The sequence below is a fragment of the Malus domestica genome, chromosome 08 (genome assembly GCF_042453785.1).
Source record: "Malus domestica chromosome 08, GDT2T_hap1".
Lineage (NCBI taxonomy): Eukaryota > Viridiplantae > Streptophyta > Magnoliopsida > Rosales > Rosaceae > Malus > Malus domestica.
This window is the reverse complement of record NC_091668.1, coordinates 3,864,003-3,889,476: the sequence shown is the minus strand read 5'-3', so window position 1 is coordinate 3,889,476 and position 25,474 is coordinate 3,864,003. Positions and strand designations below refer to the sequence as shown.

The window sequence follows — 25,474 nt, the reverse complement described above, 5'->3', positions numbered from 1 at the left end:
TTGGTCAACAGAATTTTGATATGTAAGCTTAATTATTTAATATTTAGGGTGACTGCAGAGACTTGTGATCACTATTACTGGGTGAACTCAGCGGAAACAGGGGTAGCAACTCGGGCGGCTCGGCCCCTCTGGGAGTACTGAGCGGCGAAGGGTGCAAATAAAACCCCTTCTCCGCAATTGCCTTCTCCTCCTCGGCCACCGCTGCTGGAGACGACGGCGACTCGGAACCAGAACTCGGGAATGAAAAAGACTCGAACCCGAGTGGGGTGACGGGACTCGGAAACGGCTGAGAGCCGTGTAGGGTTGCGAGACTAAGCTTAATCTCGAGTTTTCTCATGGTGTGTCTTCGCTCTTGCAGCTTGAACGGTGACCGGCGAGGGCCGGTGGGGTCACCGGGACTTGTGGGTGCTTTAGGGTAGTGCCTTGCTGGGTTTGTGATGGGGAGTTTTTCCGAGTCCCCGGATAAGCCTGTCAGCTTCTGGACGAGGTCTCTGAAGTTGTTTGTGTCTGCCTGAACAAAGGTCGTGGGTGGCGATGTTGGCGAGCAGAGGTTGCTGTTGCTTTGTTGTGAGTGATGATGTCTTTCCATTTTTAGAGAGAGAGAGAGAGAGAGAGAGAGAGAGAGAGAGAGAGATTAGTAAAGATAAGTAATGTAATTCATGGGCTTTGCTTTGTTGGGAGTTTGGGAGAGAGGGGAGCGTGTGTGATATGGATAGAGAGAGTAGGGTTTAAAAGAGTAAGATCTTTATAATGGTGACTTTGGGTTTGGGGTGTAGGGGACTTTTCATACTACTATTGGCCTATTGGGTGAATGTCGTTAATTATGGGGATAGTTTAACCATTTCATACATATTATTTTATATTATAATTTTCGCACTCTTTTCTCATTTACTATTCAATCCAAATACGAAAAATTGGCAAGCGGCTTTTACTACAGTGATGGAAATGAGTCAAGTTTTTACATGACGGCGTGAGTTCAAACTCCTTCGATGACTAATCTAATATTTAATCTAACAAAATCTATCATTTGGCAAAAAAAAAAAGAAAAAAAAAACGAAAAACAGAAAAAATATTGCGGAGAAAAAAGATGTGCAAAAGCGACTTCCTATAAAAAAAATTGTGAAAACCCTAGACCTTGTTATTTGTACTATCTTTTTACCTCTCACATTTGTTTGAATGATAATGCATCGGATCGGATCATCATTTGAAGGAAAAACTTGTCTGCAACGTGTTCTAAACCCTCTAATTCTTACCTCAAGCATAATGTACTGTGTGAGACCAAGGAGCTAGGAACGAAAAAAAGGATAATGTTGGGAATATTAAATTTTTAAATCAAATTTGCAAACTAAATGATGTGTCATCAATAGAAAATAAGCACATTAATCAACACTTAAGTAATAATCAAATCATCAACATCTACATCATTTGGTTTACAAAGATTTAGTTTAGAAATTTGATCTCCCTGGTATTACCAGAAAGAAAAAGTAAATTGACTTGGTGCTTTTTGCAATATTGACACAGGATTCATTGGCTGAGTCATGGGTGTTGTGAAACTTTAGGTTACTAAATTATGAGTTTTGCCTGGATTGCCTTATGTTCGGACCGCTGGTTTGGAATATTCAATCAAACACGCATACGCACAAAAGAAAGGAAATAAATAAAAGGGAGGTTGGAGCCAAGGAGGAAAGTAGACACAGTAGGTTAGACTTATCTCTTGCTATGACAATGAAACTACATTGATGTCAAAGTCTTGAAAATTGCTTACCACCATTTGCATCCTAAATATCAATTAGCTTTACAAAGGATGTGGTCTTTGTAATTTCAGTAGGTGGGATGACTTGTTTTACACAACTTTTGACGCATGTTTATGTTGAGCCTACTTTGTAAAATATTTTAATGATTTGAATCGTCTATATTTTAGAACATCATTCATACATCATCCTTGTAAAATTAGACAAATCCAAAACCATAAAAACATTCATTACTAGTGAAGAAATGGACGAATACGGCTCTACAAGGAAACCATCAACCCTTACTAATCCAACAGTTGTATGGTTTCAGATTTGGTGATTTTTGGTAGACATAATTTTTTAGAAAATACCTAAAAGATAGACCGTTCTGATAGTTGTAATACATTACAAAACGGGTCCAACAAAAGACGTGCATTAAAAATTGTGTAGACAAATGGTGTCACATATCCATCCATATATATATACACACATAGCATTTAAGGACTTTTAGCATATCCTCTTACACAGGATGCACATTATAAGCATTTTCTTGGTACTTCTCCATCTTAATCTTCAATGTCAATGACATCACAAAGAGAGATAGATACCAATATGTGTCGTCTAAAGTTTTAAATTAGGCCAACAACACAATTCGTAAGGTTTGATTCCAAATTATATTGATAATTTTGTTTGATTAGACAAGGGAACGCGAATCATATTCCTTCTCAACGTACGCATGAAATAGTTCCCAAAAAACGGCACAGAAAATAAGTAAAACATATTATTGTGTTTGCAGATACACACATAATTAATTTGTTTTGTTTATTGGCTAGCAACAACTTTGAAGCCACAAGAAAAAAAATGGAAAAATATAATCCAAGTTTAAATATTTATTCAAGAAAACCCTCATTCCTTTCATACAAGTGTTATTGATCCTTTCATACAAATGATATTCGACGCAATAGCAAACGCTCTTAATCACTTTGTAGTTAGATAATTAATATAATTACTATCAGAAAGAAGAAGATTGAGATTAATAAAGAAACTATTGATATAACAATTGAAAAGATAACATGTTAATGAGTTAAGATTATGACAGTTTCACAGTACAATTATCTCCTATATAAACAATAAAAACACATTAATTAATATATCGATAATATTTGATACTGAAAACAAATAATCGCAGCACGATTTGAAAAAAGAAAAAAAATATACATGAGACTGACTACGATACATATATTTGTTGAATATATATTGTTAAATAATTTATATATTAAGTAAATACATGTGCCGTAATCAAATCTAGCTCGAAATCGTAAATTTGATTACGACCCATTTTAAATCCGGGTTCAAAGTCCACAGACCAATTCAAGAAAGTGGGCTGGACACCTTGTTTTCATCAAAAAAAGGAGGGAAAATTTTGGTTGGTTTTGGTCCACAAGAAAACGATTAAAAACACCTCCACGTAAACAAAAACAAAAACAAAAACAAAATCAAAATTCTCTCTCTAGATTCCCGAACTTTTGAAGAAGAAGACGAGTAAAATGGCGACCTCTGTGTCCTGCAGGCCGTCGATTTTGGCCAGACCGATTCCAAACGACGGTTTTCTATCGTCATCGGGAGCTCTAAATCGTGCCGGGGCTGTTGTACCTTACGGTACAAGCACGAGGGCCCTCCGAAGGGTTTGCGGCGTGCGAGCTTCAGCTGTGGATTCGTATGAAGGTTCATCTAATTTCGCTAATCGCATGGAAAAAGCATGGTTAATCTCTAAGGTAATTCTTATTAACCGAGTTAATCTCTATGGTAATTCGAATCTGATTGATTGTCTTTGGTTTTTGTTTAGAATATGATATTTTATGGTCTCACCCAAAACCCTAATGGAGTGAAAATTTTGGATTGAATCTTGATGAAATGTAGGTTATGCACTTTTTCCTTTGTTTTATAGTTCAATTCTCGTTTGATTTACTCAATTCAATGATTAGGAAAAAAGAGAAAAAAAAAGCGAGTGCGGAGATCATTTAAGTTGAATTTTAGCGGTTTTTGGTGCAACGGATGGATAATATATGGGTAGAATTTGGTTTGGTTTACGAGAAGGTACTGTCGCAAATTATAACCGAAATACTTGTTGCTTGCATGGGACTGTATGGAAAGATGGATGTTTATCTGGTAGGCCTAAGTGGATTATTAGTTCTCGTTGTCATAAAGTAGTCGAAAGATAGTTCCTATGGTAAAAACATTTTTATACCTTTGTGGGGAAGTTCGTTAAGATTTAGATCCAAAATTAAAAGTTCCATCAACTCTCCGTTAATTGTTACGTGACCTATCCAGTTAATTGTTATCACATGAGGCTAACTTCATCTTTTTAGCCTTACATGTAAGACTCATGCGCTAAAAATTAACAACAAATTGATGGAACTTTCAATTTTCAGCTTAAATCCTAGCAGACTTCACCACGAGTTTAAATCATAATTGGCTATCTTCCAACTACCTATTTTCAGCTTAAATGCTAGCAAACTTCACCACGGGTTTAAATCCTAATTGGCCATCTTTCGATTACCTTATCACCACAGGTGACAGGAGTACTAATCCAATTAGAGGTATTATGTGGTTAGTGAATTTTGAAGATTGCATTGTGAAGGGTTGATGCGCGCAGATTAGAGTTCGACATCCTTGGAACATTCAAAGTCACCCACACAATGTCAAATTCATTGATTGTTGTCTAAATCTTCGATGTTTTCGCTACTTGCAGCAACCAAGGCCTATTGCTTGTTCTTCTTGCAACTCAAATGGTCATATCGAATGCAAATGGTGTGCCGGAACAGGCTTCTTTATTCTCGGCGATAACATGCTCTGCCAGGTCTCTTCGAAAAGTACAAGTTGTGTTATTTGTACCGGTAAGGTGAGTAAAATCTTCACGGAGCCTGTTGGTGATTCTTGCCATCGTCTTCAATTTCCGATCTGCATTTGCATTTTCTGCTATAAATAGTGTATAACAAAAACCCGGCTATCTCGTGTTTCTCCAGGGATCAATGCGATGTTCCGACTGTAAAGGAACAGGCTTTCGTGCCAAGTGGTTAGGACAGCCTCCTGTTTCCAAGTAGCAGCTTTGCTTGAAAGAGATCCCTGCTCTTGGAAAGCTTCAACCGTCAAAGCCGCTATACAAATTGTAGTAACATCTTATTCATGTTGTAACAATTCTTCTTCATTCAAGTTATGAAAGTTACATATTCTTTTAAACATCACCCTTTACCAGTTTACCTTGTTCATCTTAGTTTCCAGAATGTAAAATTGTCATTGCCTCCATCAGTTGCACGAAGTTTTGCATGTCCTCATCGATTCTGTGTATAATACTGATCACCTACGCAACATCAGGTATTAACGCAAAATCTTCTCATGTACAAGAGAACACATCCGGAACAGATTGATTTCGAGATGGTATTTTCGAAAGAAATGAAAACAAGTTCTTTTCTATACTTCCAATAAAATGTAAGTTCAATGCAAATGTAATCAGATATAGACATGAACAAATAACCTCACTGAAGAAGAGCAGTTGCTTTAGACTATAGCCGAAAAGAGTAACTGGTTGATATCCTCCGAATCAGAATCCCGGTTCTCATCCCCTGCACCAACAACGTTTTATCAAGATCCGTTCTAAAACTCTATACAACTCTATATCAACTAAAGGCATTCATTTCTCGAATTTTTGCATCTCTCCAAAAACAATGTTTCACTGCAAGAGCAAGGCAACTACCAACATTGACAAATCCATAGTTAATGAAAAAGTTGAACACGCTGTGGAGAATTCCTTCTGTTCCTTATTCTACAGAAACAAATAGGACCAATTTTGATACACCGTCCCTAATTACTGACAAAGTACTGATATTTACACCTGCGGCATCATCAATTTCCTCCCAACAGTAATTACAGCGTTAATGGTAAGAGGTTACCTGTTTTTGATCTGACTTGAACCGTCCACTCATCAATGACCTGCATAAGAGATCAATACAACAACAACAACAACAAAGCCTTTTCCCACTAAGTGGGGTCGGCTATATGAATCCTAGAACGCCATTGCGCTCGGTTTTGTGTCATGTCCTCCGTTAGATCCAAGTACTCTAAGTCTTTTCTTAGAGTCTCTTCCAAAGTTTTCCTAGGTCTTCCTCTACCCCTTCGGCCCTGAACCTCTGTCCCGTAGTCACATCTTCGAACCGGAGCGTCAGTCGGCCTTCTTTGCACATGTCCAAATCACCAGAGCCGATTTTCTCTCATCTTTCCTACAATTTCGGCTACTCCTACTGTACCTCGGATATCCTCATTCCCAATCTTATCCTTTCTCGTGTGCCCACACATCCCACGAAGCATCCTCATCTCCGCTACACCCATTTTGTGTACGTGTTGATGCTTCACCACCCAACATTCTCTGCCATACAACATCGCTGGCCTTATTGCCGTCCTATAAAATTTTCCCTTGAGCTTCAGTGGCCTACGACGGTCACACAACACGCCGGATGCACTCTTTCCATCCAGCTCGTATTCTATGGTTGAGATCTCCATCTAATTCTCCGTTCTCTTGCAAGATAGATCATAGGTAACGAAAACGGTCGCTTTTTGTGATCTTCGCTAGATTGCTCTGGTCATTAGTGTGGATAAGTATATAAATGGATAGAGATAGGAAAGCAAACACAAGATGTACGTGGTTCACCCAGATTGGCTACGTCCACGGAATAGAAGAGTTCTCATTAATTGTGAAGGGTTTACACAAGTACATAGGTTCAAGCTCTCCTTTAGTGAGTACGAGTGAATGATTTAGTACAAATGACATTAGGAAATATTGTGGGAGAATGATCTCGTAATCACGAAACTTCTAAGTATCGGAGTGTGGTGTCGTCTTGACTTGCCTTATCTGTCTCATAGGTAGATGTGGCATCTTCTCTGGAAGTACTCTTCCTCCATCCAGGGGTGGTATCTTTAACTGGTGGAGATGCACAAGGTAATGTATCAATTTCACTTGAAGCTTACTTGTAGTTTCAGGCTTGGTCAAGCGCGATACAAACCATGTAGTAGGAGTCCCCCAAGTCGCCGAGCTAGGGGGTCTGCTGAAAGAGGTGACAGACAAGGTAAGCAATCAGAGCTCCGACTGATTGTTCACCTTCTCCCCATCTTGCAGCAGCATGAAGGATAAAGAGAAGAAAAATGAGAAGAGATGATATGAGATACTTTTGCTTTTGAAGAAGTAACTTTCCACAGGCTTATTCTTGAACTGAGCTGGAGGGTTTTCTGGTTTCCTCCAGAGTATAAGGCCGACTGAAGAATTTGAGGGTCAAAACAAGTCCATCAAATCTAGAGTACGTTCCACCCTGCTGATATGGGATACTTTTGCTTTTGACAGAGTAATGGATGTATCGGCACGTGTGCTGTTACGCTTGTCTCCACATGCTTCCTTGTATCCTTCGCACTTGCCCTATCTGTTCCTCAAGCAGATGCGGAATCTTCCCTGGAAACATAAGATGTTGAAGATGAGTACTCGAGAGCAATGCCAGGTAAGTAATCAGGTAAGGGGTTCCAGGCAGTCAGTTCCTGGCTGGAAGCTTGATTCCAAGTGCTGACTGATTGTTCTCTTTCTCCTTGTCTTGCAGGTAAAAACAAGGCCAAAAGAAAAAACAGGGAAAAAGCATGATATGGGATACTCTTGCTTTTAACCCTGATGATATGAGATATTCTTGCTCTAGTATAGCTTGTTTGCAGAGGTATTATCGGGGGGAAAGAAAGCTGAATATTTCGAAAGGCTTTGTTGGGAGTGCCCTCTCAGATATGATGAAGGGTTGAGCATTTTTGCAGGTCTGCCTTTCCGTTGGGGATGGAGGTCGACATATATAGGAGTCTCCCTAACAACAAGTAGTAATGCTATTCCTTTACCCTGCTTGGTCATAGCACGGTAGTGGGAGCTGCTAGTTTCACATGTTTTAACTCTGTCAGAGCACTTTGAAAAAGTGGTCTGTGGTATCCGGCTCTCGAGATTCGGAGAACGATGCCTCTTCGATTTTTGAGAAAGCAATCATGTTGGGGGTCTGACTCTCGAGATTCGGAGAGCAGTGTCTCTTCGATTTTTGAGGAAGTAATCATGTTGGGAGTCTGGCTCTCGAGATTCGGAGGGCAGTGCCTCTTCGATTTTGGAGCAAGCAATCTTGTTGGGAGTGTTGTCTCGAATGTGAGTAAAGGTTGGACATGTTTGCTAGTCTACCTTGCCACGAAGCACAAAGGTTGACACATAGGGACTTTCCAATTATCCAGCAATGGTACTGTTCCTTTACCCTCTCTTCGATTTTGAGAAAGTAGTCATGTTGGGAGTCTGGCTCTCGAGATTCGGAGGACGGTGCCTCTTCGATTTTGGAGCAAGCAATCTTGTTGGGACTGTTTTCTCGAATGTGAGTAAAGGTTGGGCATGTTTGCTAGTCTACCTTGCCACGAAGCACAGAGGTTGACACACAGGGACTTTCCAATTATCCAGCAGTGGTACTGTTCCTTTACCCTTGTGGGTAATAATATGGTAGCTAGACCTTCAAAATTTATGTGTCTAAACTTTGTTAGTGCTGTTTCTTTGCTATTCTTTTACCTTTCTTGGTCAGAGCGATGTAGTGGGAGCTGCAAGCTTCACGTGCTCAACTTTGGCAGAGAACTTTGGCAAAGTGATCTATGGTACCCATGAGTTATTGTTGCGTGTGGGAAGTGGGTGATTGAACAGTAAGATTCATGTGCTTTCTACTTCACCAGAAGTCTTCGACAGAATGCCCATAATTTCTGCAAAGCTGAGTGTGCGTGTGACAGGTGCTGACAAGGCTAGAAAAGTAGGTGCCTCTTTGATTTCTGAGATCGGCCCTCGTGGTCTCTGAGCAGCCCAGCTTTTGAGAAAGCGAGCGCCTCTTCGATTGATTCGGAGAACGGTGCCTCACCGATTTTTGAGAAAGCAATCATGCTGGGGGTCTGGCTCTCGAGATTCGGGGAGCAGTGTCTCTTCGATTTTTGAGAAAGTAATCATGTTGGGAGAGTGGCTCTCGAGATTCGGAGGGCGGTGCCTCTTCGATTTTGGAGCAAGCAATCTTGTTAGGAGTGTTTTCTCGAATGTGAGTAAAGGTTGGGCATGTTTGCTAGTCTACCTTGCCACGAAGCACATAGGTTGACACACAGGGACTTTCCAATTATCCAGCAATGGTACTGTTCCTTTACCCTCTCTTCGATTTTTAAGAAAGTAGTCATGTTGGGAGTCTGGCTCTTTAGATTCGGAGGACGGTACCTCTTCGATTTTGGAGCAAGCAATCTTATTGGGAGTGTTTTCTCGAATGTGAGTAAAGGTTGGGCATGTTTGCTAGTCTACCTTGCCACGAAGCACAGAGGTTGACATACATGGACTTTCCAATTATCCAACAGTGGTACTGTTCCTTTACCCTTGTGGGTAATAATATGGTAGCTAGACCTTCAAAATTTATGGGTCTAAACTTTGTTAGTGCTGTTTCTTTGCTATTCTTTTACCCTTCTTGGTCAGAGCGATGTAGTGGGAGCTGCAAGCTTCACGTGCTCAACTTTGGCAGAGAACTTTGGCAAAGTTATCTGTGGTACCCATGAGCTATTGTTGCGTGTGGGAAGTGGGTGATTGAACAGTAAGATTCATGTGTTTTCTACTTCCCCAGAAGTCTTTGACAGAATGCCCATAATTTCCGCAAAGCTGAGTGTGCGTGTGACAGGTGCTGACAAGGCTGGAAAAGTAGGTGCCTCTTCGATTTCTGAGATCGGCCCTCGTGGTCTCTAGGGAGCCCAGCTTTTGAGAAAGCGAGCGCCTCTTCGATTTCTGAGATCGGCCTTCGTGGTCTTTGAGCAGCCCAACTTTTGAGAAAGCAAACGGCTCTTCGATTTCTGAGATCAACCCTCGTGATCTCTAAGCAGCCCAACTTTTGAGAAAGCAAACGCCTCTTCGATTTCTGAGCAGGCGCCTCTTTGATTTCTGAAGCTCCGTCGAGTGCAGATTTTTATAGGGGCTGGCATTAAGTTCCAAAGCACACTTGAATCTCCACTAGTAGAAGCTTCATTCTTGCACTTCTAAGATCTTGATTTGTCCGACCTCTTCTCTCTTCAACACCTTTGAAAATGTCTGGCCCCTCCGACCGTCGTTTTGACTTGAACCTTGTTGAAGAGGCAGCCCCGCCTTCTCCAGACAACATATGGCGCCCATCCTTCGTCTCCCCAACTGGTCCTCTTACCGTTGGGGATTCCGTGATGAAGAATGATATGACCGCTGCGGTGGTGGCCAGGAACCTTCTCACTCCCAAAGATAACAGACTACTTTCCAAACGGTCTGATGAGTTAGCTGTTAAGGATTCGCTGGCTCTCAGTGTTCAGTGTGCATGTTCTGTGTCTAATATGGCACAACGCCTATTTGCTCGAACCCGCCAAGTTGAATCATTGGCGGCTGAAGTGATGAGTCTCAAACAGGAGATTAGAGGGCTCAAGCATGAGAATAAACAGTTGCACCGGCTCGCACATGACTATGCTACAAACATGAAGAGGAAGCTTGACCAGATGAAGGAAACTGATGGTCAGGTTTTACTTGATCATCAGAGATTTGTGGGTTTGTTCCAAAGGCATTTATTGCCTTCGTCTTCTGGGGCTGTACCGCGTAATGAAGCTCCAAATGATCAACCTCTGATGCCTCCTCCTTCTAGGGTTCTGTCCAGTACTGAGGCTCCAAATGATCCCCCTCCGGTGCCTTCTCTTTCTGGGGCTCTACCGACTGCTGAGACTTCTCCTAAGCAACCTTTGTGAAGGCTCCCTCTTGTGTGTTTATTTTGACTCATGTATATGTACATATTTGTAGCTTATCGGGGATATCAATAAATAAGCTTTCCTTCATTTCAACGTATTGTGTTAAATACACCAAAGCCTTCTTCGCTAAGTTCTTTGAATTTTCTTTTGTTGAAGCTTGTATGTTGAAGCTTTCTGAGTGGAGCATGTAGGTTGGGGTAGTGTTCCCTTAATTTCCCGAGTGAGGAAAACTTCTTGGTTGGAGACTTGGAAAATCCAAGTCACTGAGTGGGATCGGCTATATGAATCTTAGAACGCCATTGTGCTCGATCCTGTGTCATGTCCTTCGTTAGATCCAAGTACTCTAAGTCTTTTCTTAGAGTCTCTTCCAAAGTTTTCCTAGGTCTTCCTCTACCCCTTCGGCCCTGAACCTCTGTCCCATAGTCGCATCTTCTAATCGGAGCGTCAGTAGGCCTTCTTTGCACATGTCCAAACCACCGTAACCGATTTTCTCTCATCTTTCCTTCAATTTCGGCTACTCCTACTTTACCCCGGATATCCTCATTCCTAATCTTATCCTTTCTCGTGTGCCCACACATCCAACGAAGCATCCTCATCTCCGCTACCCCCATTTTGTGTACGTGTTGATGTTTCACCGCCCAACATTCTGTGCCATACAGCATTGCCGGCCTTATTGCCGTCCTATAAAATTTTCCCTTGAGCTTCAGTGGCATACGGCGGTCACACAACACGCCGGATGCACTCTTCCACTTCATCCATCCAGCTTGTATTCTATGGTTGAGATCTCCATCTAATTCTCCGTTCTTTTGCAAGATAGATCCTAGGTAACGAAAACGGTCGCTCTTTGGTATTTCTTGATCTCCGATCCTCACCCCTAACTCGTTTTGGCCTCTATTTGCACTGAACTTGCACTCCATATATTCTGTCTTTGATCGGCTGAGGCGAAGACCTTTAGATTCCAACACTTCTCTCCAAAGGTTAAGCTTTGCATTTACCCCTTCCTGAGTTTCATCTATCAACACTATATCGTCTGCGAAAAGCATACACCAAGGAATATCATCTTGAATATGTCCTGTTAACTCATCCATTACCAACGCAAAAAGGTAAGGACTTAAGGATGAGCCTTGATGTAATCCTACAGTTATGGGAAAGCTTTCGGTTTGTCCTTCATGAGTTCTTACGGCGGTCTTTGCTCCTTCATACATATCCTTTATAGCTTGGATATATGCTACTCGTACTCCTTTCTTCTCTAAAATCCTCCAAAGAATGTCTCTTGGGACCCTATCATACGCTTTTTCCAAATCTATAAAGACCATGTGTAAATCCTTTTTCCCATCTCTATATCTTTCCATCAATCTTCGTAAGAGATAGATTGCCTCCATGGTTGAGCGCCCTGGCATGAACCCGAATTGGTTGTCCGAAACCCGTGTCTCTTGCCTCAATCTATGCTCAATGACTCTCTCCCAGAGCTTCATTGTATGACTCATTAGCTTAATACCCCTATAGTTCAGGCATAGTTCCGCTACAAAGCTACCCGCAGAATATCTTTGCACGGGCATATAATTAGAAACATTGAGGAGCCATAGATTAATCTTGGTTGCTTGCTGGAAATGGTGCAAACACTTGAAACACCATCTGGAAAACTAGACAACCGTTCACGTAGGTATTGCCAACAACAGCAAACAACACAAATACTGTAATCACAGATTACAACAATCCACAATTCTATTACCATTGCAATGGGAAAAAAACCGTATCCTCAGCTTCGATTTCTTGGAAATTAAGGGGGGTGTAGTCGATTTGGATTTCACAGGATTTTAATAGATACAGCATTCACCAGCATTCTGGCATAGAAATCACGTACAGTGTAATGACCGATTCACGAAATTTCGATCCACTCTAACTATCAATCTATATGTGCTAGCTCCAATATTTTCATTTATGAAAATGAAATGTACCCAAAAGAAATTAACCTGGTTGAAGTTAGCAAAAGCAGAATCATCCGAATCAGCGTCGGCGAAAACTCCCATCGATGCCTCCATCCGCTGCAATTGGTTTCTGTTCCCAACCAGAGTCGTCCTAGCCTTATCAATCAAATCCTTCAAAACCCAAAACCCAAAAATCAAAATTAAAAACTAAATTTTCCCAATTTTATCTAAAAAAATTTGAAAATTACCTGTTTGGCGGAAAGAAGTTCGCGGCACTGATCTTCCAAAGTCGACAATTCTTCTTGAATCTTCTTTATCCTCGAAACCAGCTTCATCGGGTTCGCATTATCCGGGTAGATTTGCTGGAACTCCCTCTCGAGCCGGTGCTGAACCACCGTCAGATCGTGGTTCGCCTTCGTCAGCAGCTTCACCAAGCCGTCAGTCGCTTCGTGATGCTCGTTTACCTGTCCCATTTTCTCAGAGCTTCACCTTCTCTCTCCTAGGGTTTTCTGCTCACTGTGTAGTAATGGGAAACCAGTTTACCCGCGCCAACCGACTCTGAACTTGCTTCGCGGGTTCGACTTTTTAATTTCTCGGAGAAAAGGGCCCAATTTCACCTCATTATGGCCCATTACAAAATAACTGTACATTAGGCCCAATTTAAGCTTGTGTACTATTTTTTTTGTATCAAACAATGAACGGTTTTAAGCCACGAAGTATCAAACTCATTACAAACATATATCACTTTATGGGGTGTTGAATTTGAGGTTAGGGAGAAGGTGGACGACTTTCTAATTGAGGTGGGACCCACATATAAGCTTACTAGCTCGTTTGGATGTACTTTTAAAATAACTGAAAGCAATTATGGTGAAAATGTTTTTGGAAGCAAACCTTAGTAAAAATGCAAGTAAATCCTGGAAAAGCACTTAAAGTGCTTCATGGAAAAAACACATAACTGGTGCTTCTTGCAGAAAACACTTAAAGTGCTTTTGGAACTCAAAAACATTTTATCTAAAAGTGTTTTCAGTCATTTTAAAAAGGCATCCAAACGAGCTCTACTAGTATTACGAGAAATTTTGAAGTTCGGCATTCATACTACGTGTTTGCGCGGACTCCATACACAAAGACATCACATACACCACCCTTAGGAGAAATTTTAGCCCTGTACATCAAGTATCATAATACACTTGGTTGAGAATTTCTTTGTAAATTTTTTAACTTAACCATTTGTATTATTACAATTGGTGTACTAGGCGGTATTCCCTGCACACCGAAAAATCTCTCCACCCCCACTTTGACCTCGTCTTCCCTCTCATCAACCCCAATCTGGTTTCCTACTCGAGAACCTCTCTCGCGTCTCTTGTGAGTTGTCGAACGCGTACGAGATAGTTGGGCTCAATGGGCCCCAAGGGGTGCAAAAATACTCTACTTGGGCTTAATTCCAAATATATGTACAGTTGGCCCATTGGAGGAGTCCGAGTTCTTTTTCAGTTTATATACCGACACGAGTTTCACCGTTGGAGAAAGAGTTAGCGCGTGCGGAACAACAGCCATGGCAGACGAGGAAGAGAGGGTTCTGGAGAACCTACTGGAGCTTCAATTGCAAGAGCAAAGAGAATCTCTCTCTACCATTAACGACGCTCTAGCCTCTGAGCCCAGCAATACCGAGCTTCTCGCGGTACCTCATCTCTTACTTTACAGTCAAAACTTTCTGTTTGGTTACCGAGAAAATCCACGAAAGAAAGTGTTGATAATGCTAGGTTTTACGATTCATTTGGTGGAGTACGATTTTGTGATAAAATCCAGCTGAGCGCTGGTGATAAACGTGTAAAGCCTTCAATTTGTACAATATTATTGCCAAATTTGTCTAAATTCCGTTAATAATTATCTTGTAATTGATATGGATCAGATTGATAGGATTTTGTAGTTGAAATTAACTTAATTGATATGAATTTTGAAATGTGAATGATCGAGCTCTTAGCTCTGCAAGTTAATAATGTACTAGGAAGATAAGTTTTTAGGTGATTTAATCGAAATCGAAATCTAGGTTGGTTTTTGAAAACCATGTATTGGGGGTTATGTTTTCGCAGCTTCACGAGGAGATTGTTCAGGCGATTAAAGATGCCGAGGAAGGGCTGCTGAACCTGAAACGGGCACGGTTATTACGAGAAGCTGATTTAGTGCTAGATGGTTCTGCTCATGTTGATGAGGGTGTTAAGGTGGAGACTATTGATCTAACAGAAACAGATGTTGAGCCGGAGCCGCTGGAGGACCCGAGTTACCCTGTTGGGTCGAAATGTAGGTTCCGTCACACTGATGGACGTTGGTATAATGGTCAGGTTATTGGATTGGAGGGTTCGGATTCTGCAAAGATTTCTTTCCTCACTCCTACATCCGAGAATACGATGGTGCGTACATTTTGCTGGTCCCCTTTTTATCTCGTGAATTTTTCCTTTTCGTTTCTATAGCTTTTTTCTTAATGATTTTGGAGAGGACATGCTACCGTGAGTATAAACTTTAATTTTAACCAAAGCAACAAGGTTACAAAAATAAAGCCCCACATTTGATTTAAGGTTGAACCTGGTGGAGATGGTGTGTCACTTCAAAGTCAATAAGCCAAGGCTATATAACCACTTAAAAATACTAATGCTGAACCATCAAAATGCAGATTTGCAAGTTCTTTCTTCAACAACGATGTCGATTTGGTACCAACTGCCGCTTATCACATGGTATGTTGTTATCTATTGACAGATAGCTTGTCTATGGTCCCACTGATGCCATGTTTGCATTGTTATTAGCCTCTGGAACAATGCGTGGTATGAAATATTGGTGGTCATAGGCTCATAGCCAGGCTATATTTTAGATTGGTAGCCGTACCTAGCTGGGCTTCAGAAGATAAAGCACCCTTTTCCTTTATGCTTCATAGAACTGCTTATGCTTTTCGGAACGAGTTCAGAATCTCCATGCTCACCCATTTCCTATGCATGCAGGAGTTGATGTCCCACTTTCCTCACTGAGAAAGTATATCCCGACAATATGGGAGCAGTCACTGGTCGGGTCTAATATTTGGGCAGTATCAGATAGTAAAACTGGTGTGTGGAGGGAAGCTGAACTTGAATCATGGGACGGTGCACTTGGGGTTGGAAAAGTTGTATTCCGAGATGATGGAAGCTCTGCAGATCTTGGGGAGGATGCTATAACATTGTCCGAGCATGCTCAGATGAGTGATGAAGAAGAAAGTGATTCAAGCTCTGACCAATCTGATTCTAGTGACTATGAAGATGGAACCCCGCAGGGTTTAGGATTTCTTGAAAGCACAATCCTCCAGAGGGGTATTCAGACAGAAACTGCCATATTTGCAAAGTGGGAGAACCACACCCGGGGCATAGCGTCCAGGATGATGGCCAACATGGGTTACCTTGAAGGAACTGGTCTAGGTGCATCTGGCCAGGGAATTATAGATCCCATCTCCGTGAAGGTCCTTCCGCCAAAGCAATCTCTTGATCATGCTGTCAAATCCCGTGAAGGCGAAGATAGTAAACAGAGCAAAGAGAATCAAGGAAAGAAGCGTAGCAGGGGTGGTAAGAGGAAGCGTGAAAAGAAGTTTGCAGCACTGGCCAGAGCAGCAAAAGAAGAAGAGGAATCAACACCAGATGTCTTTAGTCTTATTAATAGCCAACTTGCAAAGCACGGTGAAGCATTGAATGGTAAATCAGCGAAGAAGCAGCAGAGCAATGGATCAGGGGAGGGAAAGAAAGTTGATAGGCGGGCTTTGGTTGCTTACGATGATGAAGTGAAGGACTTGAAGGCGCGAGTTGGGAAGCTTGAAGAAATGGCAATTAGAAACAAAAATGAGAAGGTGGTTTATGATGCTGCGATGAGGAAATTGACGGAGACTCGCAACGCTTTGGCACAGGCAGAGGCCGCTCAAGCGTCTGCGTCGAATGCGGTTGTCAGTAAGGAAAAAGAGAAGAGATGGCTTAAATTTTAGCCTTTGTATTATCTTGTGCATCATTTGTAAGCGTATAATGTATGCTAAACTTTATTTTACTTCGAAAATTTCATAGGTGTAGGATGCGTTTTGACCCCTTGGATTGTTGTACATACATTGATCTCCTTTCCCCCCCAGATTAACTATGTTGTTATTAAAATCTCAATGCCGTTAGTTTTGTTTTGTCAAATGGAAAGCGCTTTCAACAATTTTAAAAGCACTTCTCAAACGAGTCCGGTTTTTAGAAAATGTTTCTCTATAAGGCACTTATGCAAGTGAGTGCTTGTATCATGGACTTTCAAAAAAGCACATGCTATTGGCTTTCCTAAAATGACTTTTAAGTTTTTAACCTTTTATGACAAATATTACCATAAGTGCTTTGACCATCCGAAAACTCCTTCAATCATTTCAAAAGTCGTTTATCAGTTCATTCGAAAAGCTTTTCATCAGTGTGTTTCGGCAAAAAAAAAAAAAAATTTCAAAGTGCTTTTCATCTAAAAGTGCTTTTAATTATTTTACACACATCAGTAAAAATAAAAAAAAATAAAAAAAAAACTTTTGGTTATATGAAAACACTTTTCACAAGTAGCGTTTTATATCACTTGTAAAAAACCAAAAAAGAACACTTAGGTTGCCCTTGGACTTCGGAAAGGGATGCACCCCTGCCTCCTAATCCATTAAGTTTGGGGATTTGGACCATTGAAATTTAATCAAACGGTAAAAATTATTATAACTTTTAAAGTGGGCTTTTATTTGTAGTCGTTGGATCAAATTTCAATGATCCGGATTTCCGAACTTGATGGATTAGGAGGAAGGGATCCGGTTCCCTTGCTTGGACTTCATTTCAAACCAGAGTAAAATAAAAAGAAAAACTAAGCTTGACTTTTTAGCGTAAAAATGTGATTTTTCGTTAAAATGAACAGTACCGTAGATTTTTAGTTAAAGTTTTCAAAATGTAAGAGGATCCTGTGTGGGATTGGTGACTCGTGACTCAGTGTACCTTAAGATCCAACGGCTCGCATCCCTCATCTAAACCCAAAATACACAGAAAAGCGTCCCACCATTTTCTTTGAGAAACAGTATCAGTACCTCCGGTCTGCTTCCTTCTCCTCCAAGAACCACCAGCTAAACTGTCGTACACGCTTTAAACCTCCAACTTCAACCCCCCCCCTCCCCCCCTTCTCTCTTCTTTCTCTCTCTACCTTACTCTCTGTAACTCTGCTTTCTCTCTCTACCACACTCTCTGTAATCAGAGTGTAAGTTTTCTCTCTCTAAAACCGCACCATGGGAGAAGAAGCTAGGGAAGTCGGCTCCTCGGCAACCAGTCCGAGACCTTCAGTGACGATCGGCTCGTCGCTAATTTCGATGATCAACAAGCTCCAGGATATTCTGGCGCCGGTGGTCAGCGACAAGCCGCAGATTTCGCTGCCTCAGGTGGCGGTCGTGGGAAGCCAGAGCAGCGGGAAGTCGAGTGTCCTCGAATCCCTGGTCGGCCGGGACTTCCTCCCGCGCGGCCGTGACATCTGCACTCGCCGCCCGCTCGTGCTGATGCTCGAGTATCGCGCGGAAGAACCCGGCGATGAGCACACCGAGTGGGGAGAGTTCCGCCACTTGCCCGGAAAACGCTTCTACGACTTCTCCGCAATCCGCCGCGAAATTCAGGTACGGATTGAGCTTCTTCTTCAGCATTGCTGCTAGTAGTTATACTGTTTTTTGATAATTGTTTTGTCGGCGCAGGCCGAGACGGATAGGGAGGCCGGATTGAACAAAGGGGTTTCGGATAAGCAAATCCGGCTGAAGATTACCTCTCCGAATGTGCTTAATATGACACTGGTTGATTTGCCCGGAATCACGAAAGTTCCGGTGGGAGATCAACCGAGAGACATAGAAGCAATGATTAGGAAGATGATTATGGACTATATTACACAGCAAAACTGTATTATTTTGGCTGTTAGTCCTGCGAATTCCGATTTGGCAACCTCCGATGCGCTTCAGATGGCTAGAGAAGCCGACCCGAATGGTACCTGCACATTTTACTTCTGAATTCGACTTTTACATCCAATGCATAATGTACTGACATAAATTTATTAACAGGTTTCCGCACAATCGGTGTGATCACCAAGGTTTGTGGTTCACGTGTTAGACTCCGGTTTATTAAACGCCTCAGTTGTTGTACAATATGACAATGTTGTTCTATCTGTAGCTTGATATAATGGACAGGGGCACCGATGCCTGTAACTTTTTGCTTGGGAAAGTTATTCCGCTAAAGCTTGGTTATGTTGGTGTTGTGAATCGTAGCCAGGAGGTATGAATTGTTCCGCTAAAGTTATATATACATGTATCTATATATATATATGTGTGTGTGTGTGTTGTGTGTGTGTGTGTGTATTGTAGCATACGTTTGTTTTATTTAGTACATTGCTAAAATGTTATTGTTATAGAAGAAAATGCAGGTGCAAGGTTCAAGCTCTATTACTTAAGTGTTATTCTTGTGTCACAGGACATCAATAAAAACCGTGGGATTGCTGCTGCACTTGCATACGAGGAGAAATTCTTCAATGAGCACCCTGTACTGTTTGCTTTCTTTGTACATTATATTGTGAAAATAATGATAATTGTTTGTCTTGGCACTTAACATTTATTGTATGCCACACATGTTAAAGGTGTATAGTAACCTCTCGGATCGTTGCGGCATGCCCCAGTTAGCAAGGAACCTGAATCAGGTCGGTATGAACTATGAACCAAAGTCATAACAAAGTTATACTAAAGGGAAATGAAATTCTTAGGTGCTTATGTATTGTTTTTGTTTTATATTAAGTTGTACTCTCTTTGTTTTTGCACTGTTGTCATGGTTGGTTTTCTGTGTTAGATTCTGGAGCAGCATATCAAAAGGGTTCTCCCTGATTTGAAGGCTCGGTTGAATTCTCAAATGGTTTCTGTTTCCAAAGAACTGCAGGCATATGGGCAACCTTTAGAATCTAAAGTAAGTTGCAAAACAACTTATCAGGGGCTGGTATTATCTACTGCATTTAATGCATGCAGAGAGTTAGAAAACTACTGATTCCTAAATGGTTGAAGTGTTGCATTCGCATCCAAACACTAGGTCCAAGTCCAGTCCCCTTGTCCCCTTGTCCTCTTCCTTTTTTATTTATATTCATGACCAGTCTATACAGATATTTTGCTAGTATTGATGGAACACATAGCGAAGTGCATAGACACATGCATTCACATTCAAAAACTATTCTCTGGTTATTGGCATAGATGGTACACTCTTCACTTTTTAGCTGTTTGTAACAATTTTTTGTCACTTGTCCTGAACCAGATGGCGCAGGGAGTGGTTTTGTTGAACATTTTAACAAAATATTGCGAAGGTGAGATTTCTATTTCTGTTATTTGTTAAATGTCAATCTTTCACTTGCCTGCATGCCTTGGAATCATGGATGATATACCTCAAAGTATCACTTAATATATCTTTCTTGATTCTGTTAGCATTTTTTTCCCAAGAATTGGATCTATATTTGTCAAAGGGAGAGAGTACTGTATTACCTTAGCCAACCTCTCGGAGAGGATTTAGTAGTGAAGGCTATGAGGTGTTTCTGTGACTGGTGGTGAAGCATGTGATAGTGAAAAGAAATTCCTGCAATGGGATTAGGGTGCAGTAGAGCTGGAAGGAAATCCACCCCATCTTTTCTTTTTGTTTTATTAAGAGACGCTGAGGATCAGCACGAGTTATGCACAACAATTTGCACAAGTGAGATATAGTAATACAGTAAATTTAATTTCTCTAATTTTTTCTCACAGACTAAGTTAGTACACGTACCTTATCATATGAACTTTACTGGACCCGAGAAACTATACGTTTGTGGAGAATACCAATGATGTCACATGGACTTAACCATGTGGCCCAACTGAAATTAACGTAAAGTGAAAGCCTTTCTCTAAAGTCTTCTAGTCTTCTTTAATTTGTGTAATCATGGTTTTTTATGATTTTAAGCAACTTGTTTTTAGGGCATTTATGCTAATAGAGCATGCTGTTCAAGTACTACCTTGTTTGTTGTTATTTTCGTTTTAGCTGTTTTCACTGATGATGTTAATGTTTCTTCTCTCTCTGTTTCACCAATGGACAGCTTTTGCTGCCATGTTGGAGGGAAAAAGTCAGGAGATGTCAACCAAAGAATTATCAGGAGGTGCTAGGATCCACTACATTCTCCAGTCAATTTTTGTAAAAAGCTTGGAGGTACAAATTCTTGCTTTCTTTCTTTTTGTAAGTTTTAATCTAAAGCCATAGACTACTACGTTGTCAGTTGCTGTCTTCTGCTTATTTGTTTGATGTCAGCATACCTTGAAGGTTGTCTTGAAGAAAACTATGTAGTGTTATATATGTAATCAAGGCACCGAGTTGTAGAACTAATGTTCCACTGTGAGACATGTACCATCAGATTGGCTACTAACTCTCACGAATTGTAGGGTGTGGATCCCTGCGACGATCTAACTGATGATGATATTCGAACAGCTATTCAAAACGCTTCTGGTGCAAAAAATGCTTTATTTGTGCCTGAGGTGAGTTTAATGATGATTACATGCTGTAGTTTTGCATTTTTCCCTAGCATAAAGGTAGACGCCCATGCCTTTGGTTCTACACAGTGCCTGATATGTTTTTGAATTATCTTTAGGTCCCATTTGAATTTTTAGTAAGAAGACAAATTGCTCGGTTGCTAGACCCAAGCTGTCAGTGTCTTCATTTTGTTTATGATGAACTTGTGAAGGTGAGATATGATTTATGCACCTGTGGTGCTTATGGAATTCTTATAGCGTGTCCATGAATCCTGAGGTGTAAATATAATCAGTAAGATAAAATTTTCCCTGCAGATAAGCCGCGCTTGCGAGGTAATTGAGTTGCAAAGGTTTCCAGTATTGAGAAAGTGTCTGGATGAAATCGTGGTAAACTTTTTGCGGGAAGGGGCAAAGCCTGCTCTGAGAATGATAGAAAATCTTATTGAGATGGAGGTAGCTCTTTGTCAACCTAGAAAAATTAAGACTAAAGTTTATTCACTAAAAATTATGTACAGCATTTGTTAAAATGATTTCATGCACTCTCAAAATAATGTTAAAATAGCGGAATATAAAATCTAATCACACTGAGTTGACAATAGTAACTGGTAAAACACTCAACCCTTTAAAAAAAAAAAGGTGATTTTAACATTTTGGTAATACAGTAAATTTTCAACTCTGTAGTGTATGATATCCTATATTTCTTGCCAACCCTTTATTTAGTTTTTGGGTGGCTCTTACTACCAATGGTTTGTTGACACTCTTGAAATGAAAGTTGTGGATGCAAATTTATGTCTTCTTCTTCTTGGACAAAATTGCACATACAAAACAAATAACACCTTAGGTCAAGGCCAAGAGCCTCACTCGCCCACAATGAAGGCGGGGGGGGGGGGGCGGGCTTTGGCAGAAAAACCTCCGATGCCAAAGTTAGAATTTTGAGGGAAAAGTGTTTGGAGAATTTAGAGAGTTTTGCAAGAGAATTGGAATTGAGTTTTGGAGAAAATGAGGTAGAATTTATAGGGGTATGGCCGGCCCCTTTGGGAGGATGGGGACCGGCCACTTGGATGGTTTTTTGGGTGTGATTCATAATTTGTTAGCCAATTAATAAATTAATTGAGTAATAAATCAATTAATTAGCTAATTAATATAATTTGAAAGGAATGATTTGGGGGTTACCTTGTGGAGAAGATTTGATGAGGATGGATGAGATAGGTTTTGAATAATTACCTATTTTGAGCACTTTTGACCTTGATTGAGTCATGATTGTCCACTGCTCGTGCGTAGGAGTTCCGGTATTCTTTGAGGGTAATTTTATCCTTTTCACCCTAGAATCCACGTGTCACCTCCATATTTTTCTCGATTATTTTTGGCTCCACAAAAGTGATCAATTCTTAGATCTGTTGGTCATGTCACAAAAAATTGTGCTCGGCACTGATCTCTTCACTGACAATATATGTTTTCTTTTAAGAGATTGCTCAGAATTACATGCTATGGTTTTATTTCTTTCACATTTACTCAAATGCTGATTGCCCAACTTTCTTCCATTCAGGTGGATTATATAAACACTTCGCATCCACGTTTTATAGGTGGGAAGAAAGCTTCTGAGCTTGCTATGCAGCAGTTGAAAGCACAAAAGGTATCTTCTACAACATTGGTGAAATGGATGATAATAATGTAAATAAAATAGCTTAAACAGTTACTGCTTTACTAATAGACACGATGAAGCAGTCCTGATCGTGTGTTGGATTCATAACAAATATGTTGTCATGAACTTTTAGTTTCTTTAATCTAACAGTCCTATGTTTTATTTTTATAACAAAAGTCCTGTCATATTAACCGAAGTCAATTATGAATATGAAATCTCAGTTTTGATATGATCTGAAAGATCAGAAAGGCAAACTATACAGTGGTGGCTTTATTTTTTATTGATAGTATACAGAGATCTCTGTTTAGTGTGTTTTTCGTTCTTATTTTGAGAAAGGAAAAAGTTATTGAGATTTGGCTCTTCATTCTTATCAAGAGAACTTTTTGTTTGATCTCTATCATCAAGTTCATATCAATAAATTTAGAGTGGTTGCATGCTATATTCCTTTTTTTTTTTAGGGTAACGTATTTTATTCCTTATTATCTTTGCACTATTATTCGACCCAATCATCATTAGATCTCATGTAAAAGGGTTTGTCAATTATCGGTTATACCTCAAAGTTGTTCTTATATGTTTCAGGGTGTTACGGATGTTGAAGGCCAGACATCTCGAACTGTTCAGGCTAAGACAGTTATGAATGGAATTTTACCTTACCAAGTATGCCTTTCATTTTTAGTTGACAATATTACAAGACGGAAACTGGGTAGTCCAAACAAAAAGAGAAAGGAAAGACAAAAGGATGGCAGAGTTGAAAACAGAAAGGGGAGAACAACCCCCCAGAACCATAGAAGAAAGGCCCTTAAGAAATTGGAGGTCCTTGCTTACTCTTTGGGGCCCATATCACCTGAATTGTTATGATCTTCCATTAGCCTAGCTATTTCTTCTTTTTATGGGGTTCCATTAACCTAGCTAATGGTAGAAGCGTGATAGTGGAAGACTGGGGTTGTTGAACCTTGTAGAGACAAACGCTGGAGCCACCCATAGTGCTAGAATGAAGAACAAAATCTGCTCGTCTTTTTTTTTTTTTTTAGCATGAAAAATAGGCTCTAACTAGTTCATTCTCTACCTGAAATATCAGATTTGGATTGTTTGTGAAGAAAACTGTAATTTGGAGCACTGTTTTCCTTTTAAATCAGCTTTTCAGTTGGCTAAAAGCCTAAAAACACTTTTGTGAATCCAAGTAAATGGGGTAAAATTAGATTTGTGGATTAACTAGTTTGGAGGGCCTTGCTGCTTTTGGCTTATCTTTCTTCTTCCATAGATGCCTTCAATCTAATATAGTCTTGGTGTTTGGCAGGGAAGTCGTCCTCAGCTGAATAACGAGAATCCAGTATCTTCTGGTAAACTCATGTCTACTATTTCCAAGCATACTGCTGCCTTTGGTATATTGAAACTGCTTTATTCTGTTAACATGTTTCTTGTGCATATATGATGGCACATCTATCCATTAATCTGCCATTGCTAAGACCAATGAATTTTGTTAACAGGTTCTACAAGGACTTGGGGTATTCCGTCTATATTTGGGAGTAGGACATCAGCTGTACAGTCTGGCAGACGTTTTGGTGAACAAAGTCATTCGGAGTCAATGCCCTCTACAATCAATTTGAGAGAGGTAAATCTGTAGTTTACAGAATTTTATTTCTTCATTCTAATTTATTATCTGCTTTTTCATTTGAGGATTTAAATGTGATCCCTTTGCTTTTCCCTTTGTCCCTGCTGATTTCAGCCACCGTCCATCTTAAGGCCAACTGAAACGACAGACAATGAGGCAGCGGAAATTATTATAACCAAATTACTCTTGCAATCCTATTATGACATTGTCAGAAAGAACATGCAAGACCTAGTTCCAAAAGCTATAATGCACTTTCTGGTATGCCTATTTTCCTCCTTTTTCACTGTGTTAATATTTATATTACGGTTACTGTTGAAATACATTGATATGTTTCATTCTTACTGTGGCATAGGTCAATTCTACAAAACAGAACCTTCAGACAGCATTTATTCAAAAACTGTACAGGTATGTCTTGTTGAAAAGGAGGAATTTACGGTCCTTATTCCGGCCATTACTGGCAGGACTTCTGTGAATTACTCTATCTCCCGCATGATTGTGTTTCTGTTGGTTTTGCTGCATATTGTTGATTGAAAACTTCGAGGGTGATTTTCTTCCACTAATTATGCAGAGAGAACATGTTTGATGAACTGTTGAAGGAGCACGATGAACTTGTTTCAAAAAGAAAACGTAACGAAAAGTTGTTCGAGGTTTTCAAGCAGTCTCTTCAGGTAGTTTTAAACTTTTGACGGTTTAAACTTCTAAATGTCATTATTTAGAAGGTCCTGTTGGTTTTCTTGTCCAATGAGTAAACTTGAATTGTTTGTTTCTTCCAGACACTCGAGAAGGTCGAATTTGATGTTTCATCCCAAACTTCAAGTTTGGGCACTGATTTTTCGGTTGGACTGCCAAGGATTCCGAGTACTTTGCCCGATCTGCACAAAACATCTGAGATAATCCAGTTTACGCACCATTCGTTTTCCATGCCATACACGACCGACACCACAGCTTGAAGATCATTTCGATGGGAAAAGCATGCATTGTCTGCATGGCTTGATATCATATACCGGTTCATTTGGCGCTTACCTACAGCGTCCTTCTCCTGTATCCTTTTTTTGGCATATGTAAGATGATTAAAGAGTGTGTGTAGGGAGTTTTGATGTATTTCCCTAACCTTCAATTGTACCATCTATAACGATCGCTGCTGCGAGAGTTTCGTTTGCAAGCGAGGTACACAAGATAATGAAACTATCTGATAACGCA

At 40.4% G+C, this 25,474-nt stretch overlaps 5 protein-coding genes across 19 annotated transcripts; 3 read left to right on the top strand and 2 right to left on the bottom strand.

The window, feature by feature from the left end:
* Window positions 1-43: 43 nt before the first annotated feature.
* LOC103440566 (VQ motif-containing protein 11-like) lies at window positions 44-589 on the bottom strand. The gene has a single exon (XM_008379266.4). It carries the CDS (start codon window positions 587-589, stop codon window positions 44-46), a length of 546 nt encoding a protein of 181 aa, XP_008377488.3.
* A 2,586-nt stretch (window positions 590-3,175) lies between these two features.
* On the top strand, window positions 3,176-4,970 carry LOC103440563 (protein PHOTOSYSTEM I ASSEMBLY 2, chloroplastic). The gene is made up of 3 exons (XM_008379263.4): window positions 3,176-3,505; window positions 4,483-4,632; window positions 4,757-4,970. The coding sequence occupies exons 1-3, from the start codon at window positions 3,278-3,280 to the stop codon at window positions 4,832-4,834; spliced, it is 456 nt and encodes a 151-aa protein (XP_008377485.3). The 5' UTR covers window positions 3,176-3,277; the 3' UTR covers window positions 4,835-4,970.
* On the bottom strand, window positions 4,388-13,068 carry LOC103440564 (uncharacterized). 8 transcript variants are annotated; one of them, XR_003775240.2, is made up of 6 exons: window positions 12,724-13,068; window positions 12,521-12,646; window positions 5,681-5,720; window positions 5,266-5,353; window positions 4,992-5,091; window positions 4,388-4,888 (listed from the first exon to the last, which is right to left on the bottom strand). XR_003775240.2 is itself a non-coding variant. In XM_029106729.2 (5 exons), exons 1-4 carry the CDS (start codon window positions 12,946-12,948, stop codon window positions 5,289-5,291), a joined length of 456 nt encoding a protein of 151 aa, XP_028962562.1. In that variant the 5' UTR covers window positions 12,949-13,068; the 3' UTR covers window positions 4,388-5,091; window positions 5,266-5,288. The 8 variants fall into 8 exon arrangements, 3 of the variants coding, with proteins under 3 accessions (XP_028962562.1, XP_028962563.1, XP_028962564.1); XR_003775242.2 differs by having other exon boundaries at window positions 4,388-4,856; XR_003775241.2 differs by having other exon boundaries at window positions 4,992-5,083.
* Window positions 13,069-13,958: 890 nt separating this feature from the next.
* On the top strand, window positions 13,959-16,656 carry LOC103440561 (zinc finger CCCH domain-containing protein 22). Its single transcript, XM_008379261.4, has 4 exons — window positions 13,959-14,153; window positions 14,566-14,883; window positions 15,144-15,204; window positions 15,466-16,656. Exons 1-4 carry the CDS (start codon window positions 14,028-14,030, stop codon window positions 16,464-16,466), a joined length of 1,506 nt encoding a protein of 501 aa, XP_008377483.3. The 5' UTR covers window positions 13,959-14,027; the 3' UTR covers window positions 16,467-16,656.
* An 841-nt stretch (window positions 16,657-17,497) lies between these two features.
* On the top strand, window positions 17,498-25,474 carry LOC103440559 (dynamin-related protein 3A-like). Of its 8 annotated transcripts, none has more exons than XM_070827181.1 (20): window positions 17,498-18,128; window positions 18,204-18,486; window positions 18,561-18,589; window positions 18,670-18,771; window positions 18,967-19,035; window positions 19,130-19,189; window positions 19,336-19,449; window positions 19,789-19,837; window positions 20,594-20,703; window positions 20,934-21,026; window positions 21,140-21,232; window positions 21,336-21,473; window positions 22,567-22,653; window positions 23,242-23,292; window positions 23,960-24,002; window positions 24,150-24,274; window positions 24,389-24,532; window positions 24,627-24,679; window positions 24,843-24,942; window positions 25,048-25,474. In XM_070827181.1, the coding sequence occupies exons 1-20, from the start codon at window positions 17,751-17,753 to the stop codon at window positions 25,222-25,224; spliced, it is 2,298 nt and encodes a 765-aa protein (XP_070683282.1). In that variant the 5' UTR covers window positions 17,498-17,750; the 3' UTR covers window positions 25,225-25,474. The 8 variants fall into 8 exon arrangements, with proteins under 8 accessions (XP_070683282.1, XP_070683281.1, XP_070683277.1 ...); XM_070827180.1 differs by having other exon boundaries at window positions 23,242-23,319; XM_070827176.1 differs by having other exon boundaries at window positions 23,242-23,475; window positions 23,960-24,044.

What these genes read in the sequence shown, in the direction of transcription:
- LOC103440559 (XM_070827176.1), top strand. Translation starts at nt 17,751, where the DNA reads ATGGGAGAAGAAGCTAGGGAAGTCGGCTCCTCGGCAACCAGTCCGAGA. An exon ending in TAGAGAAGCCGACCCGAATG is followed by an intron (nt 18,487 to 18,560) that starts GTACCTGCACAT and finishes ATTTATTAACAG; the next exon opens with GTTTCCGCACAATCGGTGTG. An exon ending in TAGCAAGGAACCTGAATCAG is followed by an intron (nt 19,190 to 19,335) that starts GTCGGTATGAAC and finishes TTTCTGTGTTAG; the next exon opens with ATTCTGGAGCAGCATATCAA.
- LOC103440564 (XM_029106729.2), bottom strand. Translation starts at nt 12,948, where the DNA reads ATGGGACAGGTAAACGAGCATCACGAAGCGACTGACGGCTTGGTGAAG. An exon ending in AACTTCTTTCCGCCAAACAG is followed by an intron (nt 12,647 to 12,723) that starts GTAATTTTCAAA and finishes TGGGTTTTGAAG; the next exon opens with GATTTGATTGATAAGGCTAG. An exon ending in TCAAGTCAGATCAAAAACAG is followed by an intron (nt 5,354 to 5,680) that starts GTAACCTCTTAC and finishes TTGTTGGTGCAG; the next exon opens with GGGATGAGAACCGGGATTCT.
- LOC103440566 (XM_008379266.4), bottom strand. Translation starts at nt 589, where the DNA reads ATGGAAAGACATCATCACTCACAACAAAGCAACAGCAACCTCTGCTCG.
- LOC103440561 (XM_008379261.4), top strand. Translation starts at nt 14,028, where the DNA reads ATGGCAGACGAGGAAGAGAGGGTTCTGGAGAACCTACTGGAGCTTCAA. An exon ending in CTACATCCGAGAATACGATG is followed by an intron (nt 14,884 to 15,143) that starts GTGCGTACATTT and finishes ATCAAAATGCAG; the next exon opens with ATTTGCAAGTTCTTTCTTCA. An exon ending in CAACTGCCGCTTATCACATG is followed by an intron (nt 15,205 to 15,465) that starts GTATGTTGTTAT and finishes CTATGCATGCAG; the next exon opens with GAGTTGATGTCCCACTTTCC.
- LOC103440563 (XM_008379263.4), top strand. Translation starts at nt 3,278, where the DNA reads ATGGCGACCTCTGTGTCCTGCAGGCCGTCGATTTTGGCCAGACCGATT. An exon ending in AAGCATGGTTAATCTCTAAG is followed by an intron (nt 3,506 to 4,482) that starts GTAATTCTTATT and finishes CGCTACTTGCAG; the next exon opens with CAACCAAGGCCTATTGCTTG. An exon ending in GTGTTATTTGTACCGGTAAG is followed by an intron (nt 4,633 to 4,756) that starts GTGAGTAAAATC and finishes GTGTTTCTCCAG; the next exon opens with GGATCAATGCGATGTTCCGA.